The 21,036-nt window shown below is 33.9% G+C and overlaps 1 protein-coding gene across 2 annotated transcripts in view; it reads left to right on the forward strand.

The window, feature by feature from the left end:
- The window catches only part of BNIP2 (BCL2 interacting protein 2), a 30,086-nt gene extending 11,847 nt beyond the window's left edge, over positions 1 to 18,239 (forward strand). Inside the window, exons 2-11 of one of the 2 annotated variants that reach the window (XM_044662443.1) lie at positions 2,035 to 2,141; positions 2,808 to 2,875; positions 6,777 to 6,953; positions 9,171 to 9,347; positions 11,052 to 11,154; positions 11,799 to 11,930; positions 12,939 to 13,025; positions 13,131 to 13,229; positions 14,074 to 14,109; positions 16,991 to 18,239. In XM_044662443.1, coding sequence (XP_044518378.1) covers positions 2,092 to 2,141; positions 2,808 to 2,875; positions 6,777 to 6,953; positions 9,171 to 9,347; positions 11,052 to 11,154; positions 11,799 to 11,930; positions 12,939 to 13,025; positions 13,131 to 13,229; positions 14,074 to 14,109; positions 16,991 to 17,042 — 981 coding nt within the window. In that variant the 5' untranslated portion in view covers positions 2,035 to 2,091 and the 3' untranslated portion in view covers positions 17,043 to 18,239. The remainder of the gene's footprint in view (positions 1 to 2,034; positions 2,142 to 2,807; positions 2,876 to 6,776; positions 6,954 to 9,170; positions 9,348 to 11,051; positions 11,155 to 11,798; positions 11,931 to 12,938; positions 13,026 to 13,130; positions 13,230 to 14,073; positions 14,110 to 16,990) is intronic. The other variant, XM_044662444.1, reaches the window with a different exon arrangement.
- The last annotated feature ends 2,797 nt before the right edge of the window (positions 18,240 to 21,036 follow it).

Genomic DNA, 21,036 nt, shown 5'->3' on the forward strand with positions numbered 1-21,036 from the left:
CTGTTTTCCTTCTAATCTTGGTTGCTTTGATTTTGTTTGTGCAAGATCTTTTAAATTTAAAATGATCAATTATAATTAATTTGAAATTATTAAATAAAAATATAACTAATGGCAATAGTAAATTTGTGAGTTAGTGGCAATTTAATTTCCATCAGAGTGGCCTTATTCTATTCCTTATTAGCTTCCTGCTCTGAAAAATTATTAGATGCTAATATTTCCAAATATAGAGCTCTGAATAAATTGGCTAATCTTGGCTAACTAGTCTTTTTTTATCTGAAAACTCGTAATGACATAGCAAAAGTGTTTCTTTTTGCTTTTGTCCCCTTTGCTTTTTAACAACTACAAATAAACAAAAAAAATTTCCACTTGAAGAAATAAATAGTAGGTATACAACAATGATGGCAAACCTATGGTACAGGGGCCAAAGATGGTACACAGAGCACTCTCTGGGCAGGCAGCTGCCCCCCCCCTCCCTCCCCCATTCCAGAGTTTATTACTAGAAAGGCAGAGGAGCTGCTCCGCTCCCCTCTACACCATGCCTGACAACATTACCTGACCCTCTGCCCAGTAGCCCAATAGAAGCCCAAGGTCTGTGTGGGGAGGGGTGGGAGGGGCGGCACACCTCACAAGTGGCAGAACTAGAGGGGAGCAGTGTACCTGGGCCACCCGGATCCTCCCAGCAGCCTAATGGCTCCTCTGTGTAGGATGGGCCGCCCCTGGCAGTTGGTGTAGGGAAGGGCACTGGGGTAGTGACCAGGACAGGACTGGTACTCCATCTCTAAAAGGTTCACCATTACTGGTATAGAACTTTAACCTTTAAGAGTGCCTATTCTTGGGGCCAGATGGGTGGCTCAATGGATTGAGAGCCAGACCAAGAGATTGGAAGTCCTAGATTGGAATTTGGCCTCAGACACTTCTCAGCTGTGTGACCCTGGGCAAGTCACTTCACCCACATTGCCCAACTCTTACTGCTCTTCTGCCATAGAACCAATAAGCAGTATTGACTCTAAAGTGGAAGGTAAAGAAGGGTTAAAAAAAAGTGCCTATTCCTGACACAAAGTTATAATTCTAAATATTGATTTTTGTGCTGTATGATAATTCTAAAGAAGTCTGTTTGTTCTTGTTCAGTTCAGCAGACATTAAAATGCCTTCTGTGAATAGGGCTTTCTACTTGGGTCTGAGGATACAAAGATAAATTAACACACCTTGCCTTGAAGAAATTTAAAATCAGACGAAAACAGATTGGAAATGAAAAAATGACTGCAACCAAGGAAATGTAGTTAATAGGTGGCTGTCTTCAAAAGCCCTGAGTTAGGGAAGTGATAAAAAATTTTATTGAATGTTCAAGATTTGGAAACTGGGCCACAGGGTGTTGAACTAGAAAAAAGTCTGTTTTAAGTCTGGGTTGCTGAAATAGGGAGGTTAAAAGAAGTAGGTAAGTTTTGGAGAGAAATAGGAGTTCTACTTACAGACATGCTGAGTTTGATTTATTAACAGAACATCAAGATGAAGAAAGTCAGCAGGTAGGCTTGTAAAAATCCAAAGTATATTAGGGAATAATCCACCTAAAGATGGTGATTGAAGCTCTTAAAATGGAAATTCCTTGAGGACAATGACTTTAGTTTTTTTGTCTTTGTATTCTTAGGGCACTGATAAATGATTACTGGATTAAAGTCCGGAGTTGATGAGATGTCTTAAGGGCATAATCTTGGGTGTTGTCTGCATTTTGGGGGTGGAAAGAGGAAGAGAAACCAGGGTAGGACTATTTAAAAAGAATCCAGCAGAAAACAACCTCATGGAAGCTTTTGTAGGCTAGAGTTGGTTAATATGAATCTTCTCATGAGTAATTTGATTTGTGACTTTGAACATGTTTTGATATGTCTTCACCTGTTTAGTTAGAGCGGTGACGTAGCTTGTTTTTTTAAAAACTTCATTTTTAAGTAGGTACAACTTTTTTGCAGACAGAATGGGGAATAGAGAAGAAATGAACTAGTCGATTGCCCTAACTATAATTTTTGTCTTGCTGTATCATAGGTCAGTGGTTCTCTGGATTACCAGGAATCGGTAGTTGACATTGAGGCCAAGCTAAGGATGGAAGGTGTGGAACTTAAGGAAGAATGGCAAGATGAAGACTTTCCAATGTAAGCAAAGCTTCAAGATAAAAAGAAAAATTTAACAATTGTTGTAATATAACTTTTGGCTTGCAAATTATTTTATTAATGTTGAATTTCCTTAGAGTTTTCAAGGCAGGCATTGTGATTTTTTTTTTTTTAGGAGAGAAAATTTATTTTAATAACTGTTTTTATCTGCTATCTATATTTAGTTTAAAAAATGGTAAAAACAAGGAGTTGGTATTTCATATTTTGTAATGTACTTTTACATGCATTATTTAATCTTACAACAGTCCTTTGGTAGTTGTTTTAAGTATTATTATCCCTATTTTATGGATGAGGAAATGAGGCCTGAGAAATTACATGCTTAAGGTAAATCAGGACTGGAGCTCAGACCTTCTAACTAAATACAGTGTTCATTCCACTATACCATAACTGCTTATTGTAAATAGTTATTCTTTTTGGTAAAAAAAAGATATTTTATCTCTTTCACTTTCCCAACCAAATGTATGATCTATACACAGATCATTTAACCTCTGATAGTTTCAACTAAGTTATCTTTTCAATTATTGGCTAAATTTACAATATAACACAATCTACATTACTTCATTAAAGAGTCATTTTTATTCCAATAAGCCACTTTACATGTATCCTTGAGATTGAGGAGGGGTTAATTATAATATATATGCCTTCCAGACCCTTACCAGAGGATGACAGCATTGAAGCAGATATATTAACTGTTCCAGGACCAGATCACCAGCCAGGTAAGGCTCTCATTCTAGGGATTTATATGAAATTACCTACATATCTCATTTCCCTAAGGGAAGGATATCATCAGTTCACAGTTCAAGCCAACAAGTATTAGTTAAGTACTTTTTTTTTAATCCCTTACCTATCTTAGAATCAATACTAAGGGTTGGTTTTAAGGCAGAAGAGTACCACAGAGCATGCGTGAGATGAGGAAGGGCTGTCTCTAATGGAACCTGTGACACCTGAGCTGAGTGAAGAAGCTAAGAGATGGAAAGAGATGAAATACCATGGATGCCATCTAGTATACAAAATTCAGGGAATAGTTAGTTGTTAGACAAGTTCGATATAGAATGAGAAAAGGCCATGGGATTTAGTAGTTAACAAATCATTGCTGCACTGAACAGAGCAGCCAAATTTCAGTTAAGAAGGAAGCAGAGGCAAAGAATATATATTTTTTTTTCCCTAGGCCTAAGGCTGTGAAAGGGGAAGAGGAGGATTGGGGGAAAACATTAACTTGAAGGGTTTTTGTTTTTTAGTTTTTTTCGCCCTTTGACTAATCCATTTTATTTTAATTAAATATCAAGTTTTTTCAGTTATAGATAGAAACACTTTTTGACAATTGTTTTCTGACATTTTTTTGTTAAGATTTTCTCCTTCCTTCCCCCCTCCCCAAGATGGTAAATAGTCCTGATATAGGTTATACCAGTGCTTACATATAGTATATATTTCCATGTTTTCCTGTGTCATACAATAAAAAAAAAAACAAACCCGTGAAGGATGGTATGCTCTACAATCATCTAACAGTTCCTTCTTTGACTGGATAGTTTTGGGTTTTTTAAATCATGAGACCCTTTGGGGTTATCTTGAATCTTTGTTTTGCTAATAATTGTCCAGTCCTTTACAGTTAATCATTGTACATTATTTCTGTTGCTGTATACACTCTTCTGGTTCTGCTCACTTCATTTTGCAGTTCATTCATATAGTCTTTTTCCAAACATCCTGTTTATCATTCTTGTGGCACAGTAGTTTTCTATTACAACTATATACCACAGTTTGTTCAGCCATTCCTCACTTGATGGATACCCCCTCAATTTCCTATTTTTTGACACTACAAAAAAGAGCTGCTAAAAATATTTTTGTACAGGTATGATCTTTTTTTCCCTTATCTGATATCTTTTGGATATAGACCCTGTAGTGGTATTGACAGGTCAAAGGGTATGCATAGTTTTATTTCCCTTTAAGGCATGGTTCCATATTGCTCTCCAGAATGGTGACATTAATTCACCATTCTACTAACAGTGCATTAGTGTCCCAATTTTCCCATTTCCCCTTCAACATTTATTAGTTTCCTCTTTGGTCGTATTAGCTACTCTTACAGGTATGAGGTGGTACCTCAGAATTGTTTTAATTTGCATTTCTAATCAGTCGTGATTTGGAGCATTTTTTCATATAGGTAAAATATTTTTAATTTCTTCATCTGAGAACTACCTGTTCATAACCTTTTACCATTTATCAATTGGGAAATGCTTTGTGTTCTTATACATTTGGCTTAGTTCTCTATGTATTTGAAAAATGAGGTTTTTGGCAGAGATATTTGCTATAGAAATTTTTTCCCAATTTCTTGTTTCTCTCCTAATCTTGGCTATATTTGTACAAAACCTTTTTCACTTAATCAAAATTATTCATTTCATTTTTGAAATGTTCTCTATGTCTTATGTGGTTGTAAATTCTTCCTGAAGGGTTCATTTTTAAGGTGGGGGAGGTAGAATCTGAAAATACTTGGAAGGAGTCAGTAGATGTGGAGAGATTGAAAAGGAGGGAATGATTATGAGAAAAGTTTTTAGAGGAGTCTTGAGGAATTGGGATCTAGAGATAAAAGGCCCAAATAGAAAGTTTGACTTTGGTGAAAGGGTGCCAGGAGAACAAGAAGATCTTGACTGGGTAATAAAGACTGAGTGTATACCAGAATAGGAGAGGTTGCTGAGTGGTAATAGCAGTAGATAGTATGTCAAGTATTAGCACAGAGTAGATGAAAAGAATAGATAAGATTATGGAGAATGGTAGAGGTACCATAATACTGGAGTTAAACAAATGTTAGATTTTTCCACAATAAGGGAAGAGAGCAAAATCTATTAAGTAGAGCTCAACTAACATAACTTCAGTTTTAGTTGAATCACTTAACCTCCCATTGCCTTGCCTTTACTGCTCTTCTGCCTTAGAACCCCAATAAAAGTATTGATTCTAAGACAAGTAACAGTTTAAAAAAAAAAGAGTAAGTTGTGCTAGACAAACTTCTTTCTTTCTTTCTTTCTTTTGACTAGGTTATTTAATTGATCAACTTAGGAGAATGCTGTAGATAATTTACCTGGACTTTAGGAAAGCATTTAACAGTCATATATGTTGTCCTACTGAACTAGATATAGTACAATTAGATGAGTTTAGAATTGGTTGAGTGAACAAATCCTAAAGTAGTCATTTGTGTTTTGATAAACAGGTTTGCATTATGGGACAGCTCCAGAGATCTGTGTGGGTGAGGGAGATGACCCTGATTGTTGAAGATCTTGTCCCCTGAGAAAGCAATGATGCTCTAAAAAGAAATTAGAAAGTTAAGAGGAAAACAGGTTGGGGGGGGGGGCGGTATGAGGTCCATTTGAGGTTCATTTTGAGCATGTTGAATGTAAAATCCAAAATCAGACATGTATTATGTATCTTGAAATTTAAGTCAGGGATAGGTGAAAAAAGAGGGTCAATGATTGTGGTTGGTAATACAGATTTTGGAGTCATCTGAATTGAATCATTGAAACTCTCATTAAGATTACCAATAGGACAGGGGGGCTTAGCCCTGGAAGAGATGTTCAGCAGAGAGCTCAAGAATCGTGAGACAAAATACCATTGAATTTGATAACTAGGGATCTTCATTTTAGTATTAGGGTAGGAACATATAGTGAAATTGTAAGAGGGTAAAGAATGTCTTTCTTCCTTCCTCTAGTACTTATGTGGCCAGTATAAAGAAAAGTTATAGCACCAGTAAAAGGAAAGTTGACAATAAAAAATAAAAGTTGAGCTGCTTTGAGACAGAGACAGAGAGACACTGCTGAAGAGATGGAGTTTAGTACTTTTGTCAGAGCCAGGTTTATTACATTTCACCTCTACAGGATTCCCTGATACCTTGAAGGGTTAGGGGACTTTCTCATCCCTGCCTTTGACTTGTGTTCCCCTACGTATCTGTTTTTTTTTTTTTTTTTTTTTTTTTTTTTTTTGTTTGTTTGTTTTGTTTTGTTTTTTTTAGGGGGCCCAGTAACTGACATTGCAGTTCCATTTAACCACTTACTTTTTTATAAAGGGATATTTATTTCAAGCATTTCACCAAGTATAAGGTGGAACATAAATCCTTTTCTTATCTCCTGCCCCCAAAACCACTTTCCCCATTTCCCCATTCTTTGTATTCTCTTCCTATTATATCTATTGTCTTAAGCAGAAGTAACCTACTCTAAAATTTGGGTGCCGTTACATAGACTTGAGTTTTCCCCATCCTTTACATCTGTTTTCTCGTTTATTTTGCTTTTCTTAACTACAGTTTAGTTAGTGGATACATTTTTAAACTATAAAAGTATGTTTCAGTGAGCAGAAGCCTATGCTGGAGTTGGGGGGCGAGTTTGGAGAAGCTCAGAACAAAAGCCTTACTGGCTTGTTTCTACAGTACTAAGGTATTATGTTAAGAGCTAAAAGTTTATTTTAAATTAGCATTCTATAAAAACTAATGAAAACATTTAACATTTAAGGCTATGATATAGCCTTCAGCAAAAGGTTTTTTTTTTTAATGAAGCCATGAAGTATGAACTCATTTTTTCTCGGTTTATTATGACCATCCAACCTAACATTAATGTATTTTGCATTTTCATTTATATTTTGCAGACCCACTAGAAGTAAATGGAAATAAAGTAAGAAAAAAATTAATGGCTCCAGATATTAGCTTAACACTGGATCGGAGTGATGGTTCCATATTATCAGATGATTTGGATGAAAGTGGAGAGATTGACTTGGATGGGTTAGATACACCATCTGAGAACAGTAATGAATTTGAATGGGAAGGTAAATATTTTATTATCTTTTGTATCTTATGTATAAATAATGAAGTAATTAAGGAAGTTGGAGGATAAATATATACACCACAGATTTCTAGCATCTTTTTTTTTTTATTAAAATGTATTTTATTTTATTTATTTTTAAAACCCTTACCCTCCGTCTTGGAGTCAATGCTGTGTATTGGCTCCAAGGCAGAAGAGTGGTAAGGGTGGGCAATAGGGGTCAAGTGACTTGCCCAGGGTCACACAGCTGGGAAGTGTTTGAGGCCAGATTTTTGAACCTAGGACCTCCCGTCTCTAGGCCTGACTCTCAATCCACTGAGCTACCCAGCTGCCCCCTTAAAATGTATTTTAAAGTTATTCTTTTCCTTGAATGTATACATCTTTGTATCTGTATATTTTGATTTACTAAAAACTCTTGGCTTATTCTCTATAAAAATAGAAAGTCTTAATTTGGAGCATGAAATAATTAGGCATTAGAAATTTTATTATAAATAGACCAGATGACTTAATTTTTACTTTTAGAATATTGTGACTTTCTGTTTTCTCATGACTGTTCATTTTTATATTTAAGAATATAATTTGCCTTTTTTTTTTTTTTTTTTTTTTTTTTACCCATTTTGGTTTGTCTTAACAGGCTAGCCAGCTAAGAGTTGAAGTTTGCATGCTTTAGTGCAGTGGTTCCCAAATTTTTTTGGCCTGCTGCCCCCTTTCCTGAAAAATATTACTTAGCGCCCCCTGTCACATACTATCACCGCCCCCTTACAGTTATTCACTGCCCCCAAATGCACCTGTGGCCATTACCGTCACCCTGGATCGCTACAGCACCCACCAGGGGGCGATGGTGCCCACTTTGGGAATCACTGCTTTAGTGTAACCTGCTATAAAGTGCCAAAATTGCAGCCCTCTGAATCAGGCTATTAGATTCTTATTTCTTTTGTAATCTTGATCCTTGGAAACATATTGGATTTCATATAACCAAAGAAATACACTGTGCATTATTTTGATGAGACTCTTTCCTCCAGTTAACTACGATCAGCAACATTTTCATACAAAAAGAAAGATTTTTTAAATGTTGTTTTTTGCTTTGCTTTGTTTGTATTTCCAAATGATATTGTTATATAAAGTAATGTTTCTTTTGTGTGTGTGAGAGAGAGAAAGAGACCTGTCATGTAAGGTAAAAGGATTTTGGATCTTTATGGTAGAGAGAAAAAAACATTTGCCATATACTAACTAAAATTCATTTAAATTGGTGTGGTCTTGAACCTGCTTATTTTCATACTCACTATTTGGTTCAGGAAGTATTCCCATTTGCAGTATTTTACAAAGATGCTGAAACAGGTTTCTGCCTATTTGTTTTGTCTTTTCTTCTTTTAACGCTGCTGCATTGATTTCCTGGAAGGATATTTTCCGTTAACAACTTTGTCTTGGAAACAGACAACTAACACGCAGTAGGTTTCTCCTTTCTACCCACTCCTTTCCATTTTTTTTTTTATAAGGACTATGATACTGAAGTTTTTTAAATCATCTTATTTCAAAAATCAACCAAAATGTAATCTGGAAACAAATTTTATTGAATGATTGGTGCTTATGCTCTGGTTAACTTAATTTTAAAAAGATTTATTTGCATGTATATTTCAGAATATCATTAATGTGTTCATTGCTGCTTCCCCATTAAACTGTGATCAAATGAGAAATAATCACTGACTAGTTAACCACTTTTTATCTGCTGGATTAACATTTGGGAAATAATTTGCATGGTCTTAAAAAAGGGAAATTGGATATCAGTGGTTTTACATAACCTACAGGAATTGTCATGGATGATAGGACATTTTTTCTTCTGTGACTAGAACCTATAAAACTAAAATATAGGACCAATATTATAATAAAAATTTGATGGTCATGATAGTTTCTCTATTCTTAACTAAACTTATATGTATGCATTTTACTCTGTTCAGAGGCTGCATGGAATGATAAAAAAAAAAAACACTTAAGGAATATTGACCTCTAAGAGAAATATGAATTCAGATTTTTAAAAAGGACCTTTTAACATTAAAAAAAATGAGCATGTTCTGGAATTGAATTAAACTTAAAGGTTCTTAAGATTGTTTTACAAAAAATTTACCCAATTAATCCAAATAGATAGTAAAGTGGTTAACCTATGTAAGTTAATTGTTGTTATTGCAAAAATAAAGTTATGTTATCAATTAATTTACTTTGTCAGATGATCTTCCAAAACCCAAAACTACTGAAGTGATTAGGAAAGGATCAATTACTGAATATACAGCAGCAGAGGAAAAGGAAGATGGACGACGCTGGCGTATGTTCAGAATTGGAGAACAGGACCACAGGGTTGACATGAAGGCAATTGAACCCTATAAAAAAGTTATCAGTCATGGTGGTAAGGATTAATAAAAGTTATTAAAAATTATAGCTTATTATCAAATTTAAATGTTGTAGAAAGTCTTCTTTTAGTAAATAGTTATGTGATCTCAAAAGAATAATAGACTTTCACATATTATTATTATTATAGAGAAAAGCACATAAACTCAGGATGTTTTAATAATATTTCTTTCTTTCTTTTTTTTTTTTTAATGTATTATTTTGAGGGCAACTAGGCAGCTCACTGGATTCAGAGCCAAGCTCGGTAACAGGATATGCTGGGTTCAAATTTGACCTCAGACACTTCCTAGCTTTCTGCTTTAGAACCAATACCTAGTTTCGATTCTAAGACAAGAAGGTAATGGATTTATTCTAAAGGGAAAAAAATAATAGTTAAGGTTTTTAGATTTGCATTCCAAATATTCTTATTTGAATCCTCCTTCATTGACTGGAATCATTTAACTTCTTTGAGCCTTTTTCTTTGTATAAATGGGCATACTTACACATTTACATACTTATACACTTACACATTTATGTTACAGGGTTATTATAAAGAAAATGTGAAACACTAAATTATTAGATAATTATCTGAATTTCAATTCTTAGAATTTTTTTAAGCCCTTACCTTCCGTCTCGGAGTCAGTACTGTGTATTGGAAGAGTGGTAAGGGTAGGCAATGGAGGTCAAGTGACTTGCCCAGGGTCACACAGCTGGGAAATGTCTGAGGCTAGATTTGAACCTAGGACCTCCCGTCTCTAGGCCTGGCTCTCAATCCACTGAGCTACCCAGCTGCCCCCTCTTAAAACATCATTAGACTGAATTTGTATTCCCAACACTTTAGTACAATAGCTGACATAGTAGCCACTTATAAACACTGACTGTTATAAAGAATTTGTCCTGATACAATTAAGCATGCGTATTTTTAATTCATTAATTCCCTTTTCCTTAGGAAATCTCTCGAGAAAGAGAAAAAGGGCCAGGGAACATCTACCTTTTATTCTTTGTAGAGGCAGAAGATACTGGGTGTGAGGGATGTTGCATAAACCATCAGATTCATTCACTGTGTTAATTTTATCAAAATACTTCCCTTTTAAAAAATCCTTTCTTACAAAGAATAACTTTCTGGGGAGGGAAAAGAAAATTAAGGAAAAAGGAAATTAAGATATTATAAAGACAATATTATTAATAATAAATTTTCAGAATAAATACAACACAAAATAAATAAATAAATACAATAATAAATAAATACAAAATAATCTACAAGTATACATTTTTGTTGTTTTTACATTGAGGTATTATGTCCTTCACATAGTACTTGCTTATATATTTTATTTTTATGTTATATATTCTTGATTTTGAGTTCATTAAAATTTGTTCCTGTCTACCCCTAGCTAGTCTGTTATGCTGTGTGTGTTCTAATAAGGTGAAGCTGGCTGAAAAAGTTGTACAATTTTAATAAACTATGGAAAAGAACTTGGAATTTTCAAACTAATGTCCACTTATGAATGTGAAACTTAACAGTATAGGGCTTTTGTTTCCCCATATTGTTTTCATAGTTGAAAGAAAGTTTTATTCTAAGACTCCTTTGGTAATAAATAAAGGAGGATCTTTTGTTTTTGTTTTAATTAGTACTCTACACTTTTTGAAGAGAAAAATAAAAAACCTATCTGGTGTTCCTGAAGAATGGAATGTTAGTGTCCGGTTTTTTGTTTCTTAATTTTAGGTTATTACGGAGATGGATTAAATGCAATTGTAGTGTTTGCTGTCTGCTTTATGCCCGAAAGTGGTCAACCTAATTATCGCTATTTAATGGACAATCTGTTTAAGTAAGTAATATGTGGGTGGTGATTAGATTTTAGTCTTCATTTCCAAGGCCAATTAAGGAATGTGGTAAATATAAAAAGTATATCTTCCTAATTTTCCACCTCTTTGAGGCTCTCACCAAGGGAACCAGAATTGTCCTTACTTCATGTCCCATGTCTCAAGACTCTCTGCTGGGCTGTTCTCTTTGTGACTGCTAGATCCAGTGGGGCTTTTCTCCAAAACATCTTCCCCTCAAGCAGAATTCCCTTAAAAACAAGTATCCCCTTGGGCAACAATCTCCCAAAAGGCCTCTAGTAACTCACTCACTTCCTCTGGGTTTCCTTGTCCCTCTTCCTTATCCTCTCTCCAATTCTGTGATTAGAACCTGGAACCTATACTTTGTAGATCCTGCCAGAGCTGACCACCGCTGTCTCTCTCCATAAGTTGTCCCAAAGTTGTCCTTGCATAGAGTAGCTGCCATCCGTGGCTTCAGGCTGGCTTTGCTGCTGCTCTCCTCTTCTCTTCTTCAGCTTCCTGGTTATTAGCCTCAGCCCTCCTCGCTGTAGAACTCCTTTCTTTGACATCATAGTGGTATTGGTTCCTTCTTTAATAAATTGGAAAAGAGAGGAAAAAAACTAAGTTTTTTTTCCTTACTTTATTTTGGCAGATACGTTATTGGCACTTTGGAGCTATTAGTAGCAGAGAACTACATGATAGTTTATTTAAATGGTGCTACAACACGGAGAAAAATGCCAAGTCTGGGATGGCTCAGGAAATGTTATCAGCAGATCGATAGAAGGTAATTTAAAGTGTCAGAGATACTCTGAATAGCATCTTATTAAGTTATATTTGCCTCTTATTAAGTTATATTTGCCTTTTAATCTCAGAAGGGAACTAAATATGTTTCTTCAAAAGAAATTATTAATCACTTAGCAAGGTTCTCTTATTACTCAAGATTGATAATTTACAACATAATATAGTTAAAATGTCAAGTACAGTTTTTCAAAATGAACTTCTTAAAATGTCTTATTTATCTTTTAGTAAATTGTAAATATTCCTTATTTGATGTGAAACCATTCTTGAACATTTTTATATAAATTCATAAATCCATAGCATTTTCCTAGAGGTATAAACTGCTTTTCACTCTTTAGTTTTATTTATAATTATTGTATATAATGAGAGAAATAGGAAAATACCACTTTTGCTCATATAAACTAATTTTTATTTTTCATATTTTAATTCTCTCAGTTTAAACTTTTCCCATTTGTAGCATTTCTCTCAGGTCCCCCAAAATTTGGGGGTAGGAGGTAGGACTTAAAAGTTAAATAGCTTCTTTTGGCATTCACTTTATGCTTGACGTGACCTTAAGGATGGTTAAGAGAATAGATATAACCAATATATGCTAGACTCTAATGAAGCAGGTCTATATTAGATATTACTTAAAATCTCTTCACATTTATTTTGCTAACCTTGTAAGAAGCCTTAGGATCAGATGTAAGGATGGAAGGGATATTAAGAGGTCATCTAGACCTATGCATTCATTTTATAGCTGAGAAGACTAGGTCAACTCTGAGGTTAAGTGACTTACCTAATGTCAAACAGGTAGTTAAAAGAGCAAAGGACTGGGGTTCAGTTTCAGGTCTACAATACATTTTGCTTGACTTTGAAAGCAACACATTTAAATAATTTTGAGAAAGGGAAATTTCCCCAAATTGAAATGTTTTAAGCTTTCATTACGCAGTAGTTTACTGATATTTTTGTATATTGATACACATTTTAGAATTAACATTTCCATTTTTTTTTTCAGGTTACGGAAAAACCTAAAGTCTTTGATAATAGTTCACCCTTCTTGGTTTATTCGAACTCTTCTAGCAATTACAAGGCCTTTTATTAGGTAATGTTATGGAAATCATTTTGTTTACCCTTATTATCAATGTTTTTTTAACCCAAGTAGTCACAATCAATAAGTAATTAAAAATATGTTTTTGTTCTTTTGTAGCTCAAAATTCAGCCAAAAAATTAAATACGTCTTTAACCTGGCAGAACTAGCAGAACTTGTCCCCATGGAATATGTTGGCATACCAGAATGCATAAAACAGTATGTTTTTATCTTGGCTTTTTAATACCTTTATGCGATGGAGAGTGATTGTTGCTTCCTCAGCCTCTTTGCTATTGCCCAGACTAAAGCCCCCTTTTTCTGAGTTTGTCTGGTGTGACAATATTCCAACAAAAATTGGATAGAAAGGGGAAAAGCCCTTCAGTGGCCCTTTGTTTAGGAAGGAAAGGAAAGGATGGTAGAAGAGGAGCTATATTCTATAAATAGCTGCTTAAACAGGAAAAGGGCCTCCATATTGGTTAGTACTTCAACCTTGTATTTGACATGCTAGATAAATATATTTCTCTACCCTCTCCCTTTCATTGCCATTGTAGTATTTTGATGCTTGTTCTCTGGCAAATTATTGTTGAAGAACCAAGGCATTTTGGGCAATTTCCAGGCTCTAAAATTATCTTTATCTGCAACCCTATTGAAGACATTGAGCAGCCCTCTTATTAGGGAAATCTAAAATCGTTAAATACACTAAGTTACCAACTTTTTTGTGAAGACCTATGGCAGAAGACTTATGATATGAGGAAAGCAGACAATATTATATCATATTAGAAAAATCCTTTCACTTTTCTAGTAACATAACATTTTTGTGGAACCTTTTTATTTATGAGTATTATTTAAAATATGTTACATTTTGCAGTTAGTTTTGATGTTTGTGAAACTAACGTAGTATATAGCTACTAAAGAACTTATGCTTTTGACACCCATATTTCAGAGCTCTTAAATTTTGTCTGCAAGCTTTTTTATATCACATTTATTTTTATAGTTTTTTGGTTCTGTTTTGTTGGTCCTCTTAACTTGTATATATTTACTGAAATAACTTTTCCCTACCAAGGTATGAAGAAGAAAAGTTAAAAAAGAAACAAAAAAGGTATATGCACACCTTGACTGGGTTGCATCTAGACTAGTCCATTTGCATTGCACACACTAACTCTTTCCTGATTGGTTAGCTTGCAGACAAGGATATAGCATTCGTAAATATAAATATTCCCCAGAAACTTAATATGGTATCTTTTTTCCACCCCCAGGCACAGATTGGCTCATGGTGCCAAATACATTGTAATTTTAGAGTCCTTGTGTATCTATACTGAGAATAACATAGGACTCATCCTGTGTTACCAATGCATGGTTTTAATATAAATTACATTGTCTTGCCAATTCAAAAATTATTAACATTTGGATTGAGATTGACTTTATTTTGAAACAGATAAAACTTTTCTGTATAATAACTCCCAAACATCAAAATATTCATATTTTAGAGCTCTAAATTATATATTAGGCATATTTATATAGATTATTTTCCCCTGGGGTTAGTGATTTATATTTGCAATGTATATTTTCCTTTGCTAACCAATATGTTAAATTAAATTCTCTTGTATGCTTAAATTTAAATGGCCTGCTAACCAGTCAAGTAAATCATACATGTGATAAACTACTTTTAAGTTCAATAGTCACTGCTTAGCCACTGTACCATTTAACATTTGAAGCTCCTGCTTTTCCTTTAAGTTTGATTCTGCTTTGAATATAACAGAAACTTCCTGTCAGTGTCTTTGTCTTAGGAGAGTAAAGGCACAAATATAAGGTAGTAGGTAGATTTTTCACTTTAAAAAACCACAGATCGGGCAATCTTAAGATTAATGTGCTGATTATTAAATACATACACTTAAATTTGAATTAGCCTGACGGTCAAGTGAGACCCATTTTCAACAAGCAAGTTGTTATGTGTGGACTTTTGAAAATGATCAAAAGGTTTGCAGAAAGCAAGTCCTAAATAATGTACTTTTAAACAGTTTGTAATTCTGTCATAGACTTTCTTAATTTTGAACTCATTTTGGTTCTCTTTCTTCATGAAATATAATTTATAGCTAATATTTTTTCTGTTAGCTAAATTATTGGTTAATAGCAACTAGCATAAGCTCATTTTTATATGTTATTCCCTTGCAAAATTTTTTTCCTTTTTTTTTTTTTAAGAGCTATCCAAGAAGAGTTGTAGTTCTATTGCTCAGATATAATGATATTGTTCTTCACATAGAATTCAAACTCCTGACCTTTGCTTCATTATTAGTATATAGCATATTATAGCAGTACTTGGAAATACTAATGCCTTACTTCATGTGAGGTATCATTTTAGTACTGAAGAGAAAAGCCCATTATTTTTCTATCAGCCTAAGATTTTTTTTAATATAGAATGGATTATTTCTTTAAGATGTAAGCTGATAACCACTCAGCACAATGTATATGTAAATTGACTATGATAATGGTATAAAACTTGGCGTGGCAGAGACTAGGAAATTTAACTATATTTTGCTCACTGAAAACCTACCAATGTATTGGAAATTCTAGGTAAATGCTGGTGACAGAATTGATAGTCAATAAGACCTGAGTTCAAATCTAGATTCAGATACCAAATAGCTATATGGCCCTAGATCAAGTCATTTAACTTCTGCCTTGGTTTCCTCATCTGTAAAATAGTTAATAATAGCACATGCCTTGGGGTTGTTGTGAGGACCAAATGAGATAATAATTATAAAGTGCTTAGCACAGAATGGCACATAGTAGAAACTATATAACTGTTAGCAATTAATATTAATGCTATTATTAAAAATGCTTAGGAAAGTAGTGATACACTAAGTTTTCTAAATGCTGAAGTAGAGTTATCTAAAAGAGCTTTTTTTTTTTAATAACAAAGGATATATATAAATTCTAGTAATTTAGTTAAATGTACTGTGTAGCTTCTGGAAATAGTTTAATGATAGACTGATTTGGTGATAGGCCTTGCCCTTCTAATTATATATTATTCCCACTGCAAAATAAAGCCAGCCTGTCCCTAAATTAAAACTCATTAGAACATAATATAATATAGCACAAAATATTAATATTTATATTTTTTCTTGCAAACAATAAACATACATTGTTATGAGGTATTTTTAGCAGCAAGTAGTCCTATAAATTATAATGTAATCATAGATCCAAGGAGAAGTTTTTCTGTTGATTTAATAGTAGTGCCTACTAAATGTGATTATGATTTTTAAGGAGATAATATGGTATACTTATGATCCATATACTATGGATTTGACATCCAATTCTAGCCCTATTGGACCTGTGTTCAGCAGGCCAGGCACTTTATACTTTAATCATTTATTCAGAGGTGGCAGGGATGTTTGATCTGGAGTTAGAAGAACTAGGTTCAAATTTCTTCTCTTTTACGTACATGTCTGACCTTAGGTACATCACTCTGGGCCTTGGTTCCCTCATTAATGAGTGGTTTGAACTAGACAACCTCTGAGGTCCCTTCCTCCTCTCTATGATCCTTTAAGGAGGAGGGGTTAGACTAAGATCTGAGGTCCTATCCAATTACATGTCTGTGGTCCAGAATTCTTTGAGCAAGCCATGGTTTCACGTTTCGAAATTCTAATAATGGCTTTTGCCATTTTGTTTTTTAAGTAGATAACCTTTTTTTTAAAAAAGCAGACAGATGATTTAAGATACTGTGTTGTTTCATCTTCTCTTAACTGGTTTTCTTTTGTCATTTATAGGACTCTTGATTTGGGAAATAATTTTGTTTGGTCAACTTTGTATTGTAACTGCATCTATTTCTTTGCAAATTTTTGTTTTTAACAGTATAATCTATATACTAAAATATTCATTGTGGTTCTCAATCTGAACTATTAAAATTAAAGCATTTGCTTTGGAAAACAACTTATTTAATAATCTGTCCCTACTAATTTTGTATTTCATTTTTCATTAAGCAGAGTTGACCAGGAATTGAATGGGAAACAAGAAGAACAGAAGAGTGAACAGTAAACTTGGAGTCTAAACAAAAGACTTGAGAATGGGCAGATGAAAAGATGTGATGCTCTTTTGCATTATAGTGCATTTGTTGGCCCTTAGTTCTGTGTATCTGTTACAACATTGACTTGATTTTCCTTAATGGACTTTGTGTAAGGAACTGTTCACTGCTGTATTGGTTTGCAAATATTTTGAATTTAACTCTATAATAGCTACTTTAATATTATATTATAATCATTTTGTATTTTATATTGCTTAATGTAAGAGAACCACACTTTTTTATGAGACATTTTTGCATTTGTTTTATCTAAATGATGCATGTTCTTCAGTAAAATATTTATATGCGTAAAATGGTAAAGGAAAGAGATAATATATATTTTTATGATTTTTTTTGAACAATATTTTATAATATTGTGTGCCTGCATTATGGAATAAGATGCAGGTGAATAAGGCCATATAAATGACTCTGAAGTCATTATTTTGTAAAATGCATGATGGGATTTTTGTTTTTGTAAAGGGGTTAAGCACATTTCTTATGACTTTAGAAAATTAATTTGTTTTTATGTATTGCAAGCTGGTTAGACCAGTTATTATAATACATGAAGACTGTTCATAATTCATGTATTGGATACATATAGAATAATTAGTACTGCCATGACAAGCTTTCCCCCATGATGTACATTTTTTTCCCCTCTCATTATGAAAGTACAACTACACAATGCATTGTACACTTTTTAAACAAGTCGAAAAGTCATTTTGTGAACTGAATAATTGAAGGGACTAGGAATTGGTGGGTGTGCTTATGTGTGTATGTATTATGTATGTATACATATAACCTTTCAACTTCTAGCCACAGGTAAGAACTTTTCACATCTTAGGATTGTTCACAAATGTAAAAATGAGTTGCTTGTCCAGGTTATCATTCTTCTGGATCTCTGAGTATTAGATAGCACTGCAGAAAATTTGGCAAGCTGTACGCTGTCACTCTGTTCCATAGAAAGCAAAAGCTTACTTTTTTTTTTTACTTATACCATCAAAGTAGGCACTTTTTAAAAAAAGAACTATTTACTTCTTTATCATGTCATTTTTAAGAACTAGGTTTTTTACATAGTTCATTGAAAGTTTATTTTTTCCCATGCTCAGTCATGTTTTACAATATAATAGCTTGGACTGTAAATCTAAGTAACATTAAATTGTGCTGTTGTCAACTAATCATTTGATGAAAATGCGTAAACTTCTTGTTCAATTTGGTAAGTACATTTACTCTACTCATGAGAACTATGGTACAGCTCAGATTAACTATGACTCTAGAAAAACAAAATGGTATTTTGTTGAAGTTGTCTGATGAATTTAATGAAACCTCTCCACAACAATTCTTTGATAAATGTGTCTTCGATTTGCAACTTTAAGATCATTTCTTTATGTGCTGCCTGGATTGGATTTTGAATGGAAATTTTAAAATTCTCTCTTTCCCAGACTTTGTGTTTGAGGCTTTTGTCAGACTCCTACAGGAAACATTTCTTTTACAAAAGGGACTTTTTCTTCTCTATGCTTGTGTTTTTGTTGGTCTTGAATTCACATCCAAGAGGAAAAACTTCAAGGCCCAAATGATTGTATAATTTTTAATTATATCTGACACTTTGACACCATTTGCAATTTTCTTGCCAAAGATACTGGAGTGGCTTATCTCCTTCTCCAGCTCATTTTACAGATAAGGAAACTGAGTTAAGTGACTTGCCCAGAGTCATACAGCTGGTAAATGTCCAAGTCTGGATTTGAATTTAGATCTTCATGTCTCTAGGCCCAGTTCTTTATTCACTGTACCCCTTGAGTCTGAATTTCCAGGATTAATATCTATAGATCTACGATCATGAGTCATTTCAGTGCCTCAGGATAATTGCAGTGCTTTAGTATTTATTTTAAAACAGATTCATAGCTCTGCTAAGGATATGGAGAAAATTGTAAATATAATTAAACATTTTGGTTTTTTAAAATGCAAAGAAATGAATAGGCTCCTGCCTTTATGTCAAAGTTAGTTGTCTTATTTAGAATTAAACTACATTATTCCTCTGTAGTTGCTCAGAATGTACTATTGGTTTTATCAGAGGCATTTGTTTTCTTCCCTATTCTGGACTTACCATGTCTCCCCACCCCCCCAGAAAAATTCCCCAATAGCTATATGTAAATATGTTTCTTCATTTTTACTCAGCATTCCATGCTGAAAGCAAGGAGTCATTCCAGAAGTGTCAAGGAAACTTCTCCATAATACCCAAAATGCTTTTTTGGTTTCTGAAGGGGGAGAATACATTAGGACTTTGTTACAACAATAATGTGGGGAAACAGTAATACCAGAGTTTTCTTGAGAAAAAGGTGTTATCATCTTCATGTACAGGAGTACTCAGAGTGTAATTGTGATGTGCCATTTAATGGTATTTCTGTAAGCATTTTTTCTCTTGAATATTTCTGGGGATTTTAATAGTCCATATAAGAATCTTAAAAGAAATGTGAATTAACCTCTCTCTGTGGCCATATTAAGCCATATGTTTACTTGGATAGTATTTTGGTTTTGTTTGGCTTGGTGGTTGCGGTATATTCTACTTGCATCTTTTATTTTGCAAGATTTCAATATCTGGACTCAGTTTGATTCCAACATAAATTTGCTTACATGAGCAGAAGATGACTTTGATTTCCTGTCCTACACAGTAGTGTTCATGAACAGCACTGTTGAAGAATATTTTACTATTTTTCCCCTCACAGTTCATTTGGATAGGATTCCATAAATTTCAGGATCTACAAAAAGGCCTAAATTAAAGGCTGTGGGCCTAAGAGGAGTGGATAAAGAAAATGTAGAGAAGACAGCCAAGTAAAGGAATGAAAGAAAAATGAGTTAAGACACAGATGAAGGAGAAGGGGCATGAATCATAGGTTACCATCAACAATTTACCTCCAGTATTACTCAGTGGCTGGTGTTGTGTTAGGACATGCTAATGTCTAAAGGCAGCAAGGTACAGATGATAATTATTCACCAAGCTCTTGTGTCCAACCAACGACCCTAAAGAAATGAAAGAGGGAGATGGTTATTAAGCTACATTTGATCACTGTGTAGTTAATATACAGAATATATGAATAAACTGAGAAGCACTAACAGTCAGTCATACAGAGTAAAATAGAAAATGATCAGACAAAGTAATAACAATGTTGAAAAACCTATTCAGGCTTGTTTCCCTTTAATGTTTGTCCTCTAATATAAACCTTCTCTTACCTCTGGAGGCAAGTTAATGCTGGGAAATAAGAGGCAGCAGTCATATTACTGTTCCAGTGCTCAGTAACCTGTTTTGATTTGTTTGTCTACCCCTTCCTATCAACTCTCCATATCCTACATTGGCCTTTTAAAATTGATAACTTCTAAAACTTAGTACTAATAAAGAGCATGGCACAGCTGGGACTGAGTGGCTAGGGGTTTTACGCCACTGGTGTGCATAAGATTGGGAAAAGATTTTGTTTTCCACATTGCAGCTATTTGAATTGCTGGTATGTTCTAGAGTGAATATATCTTCCAAAGGATACAGCCTTTAGTCCTGCACATTTTTATTCTGAAATGTTAATTGTCAAGTAGAAATGAATTGTAGAACAAGGGAAAGAAGAGGTAATATGTATTTACATAGCACCTGCTGTCTACCAGGCCCTGTGCTAAGTGTTTTATAAATATTTAATTTGATAAAAATTTGAGGAGTTAGAAACTTATCTTAGATATAAATGCCAGCCTGTGTATTTTACATGTAAGGAAACCAAGTCTTCTTCCGCTATTTCTTCTGCACATTTATGATCCTAAAAGTTTGGTAAGGGCAGTTTACAATTGTTCTAAGTATGTTTATATAACACTGTGTGTGTGGATATTAAGTGGTTTGGGAATAAAGTTTGTGATTAGGAAGCAGCATTCTTGCATTAAATATTTTTTTAAAGAAATGGCAGACAAAATTCCAAATGAGGCTGAGAAATAGTACTGCAT

Source organism: Gracilinanus agilis, chromosome 2 (assembly GCF_016433145.1).
Source record: "Gracilinanus agilis isolate LMUSP501 chromosome 2, AgileGrace, whole genome shotgun sequence".
Taxonomy (NCBI): domain Eukaryota; kingdom Metazoa; phylum Chordata; class Mammalia; order Didelphimorphia; family Didelphidae; genus Gracilinanus; species Gracilinanus agilis.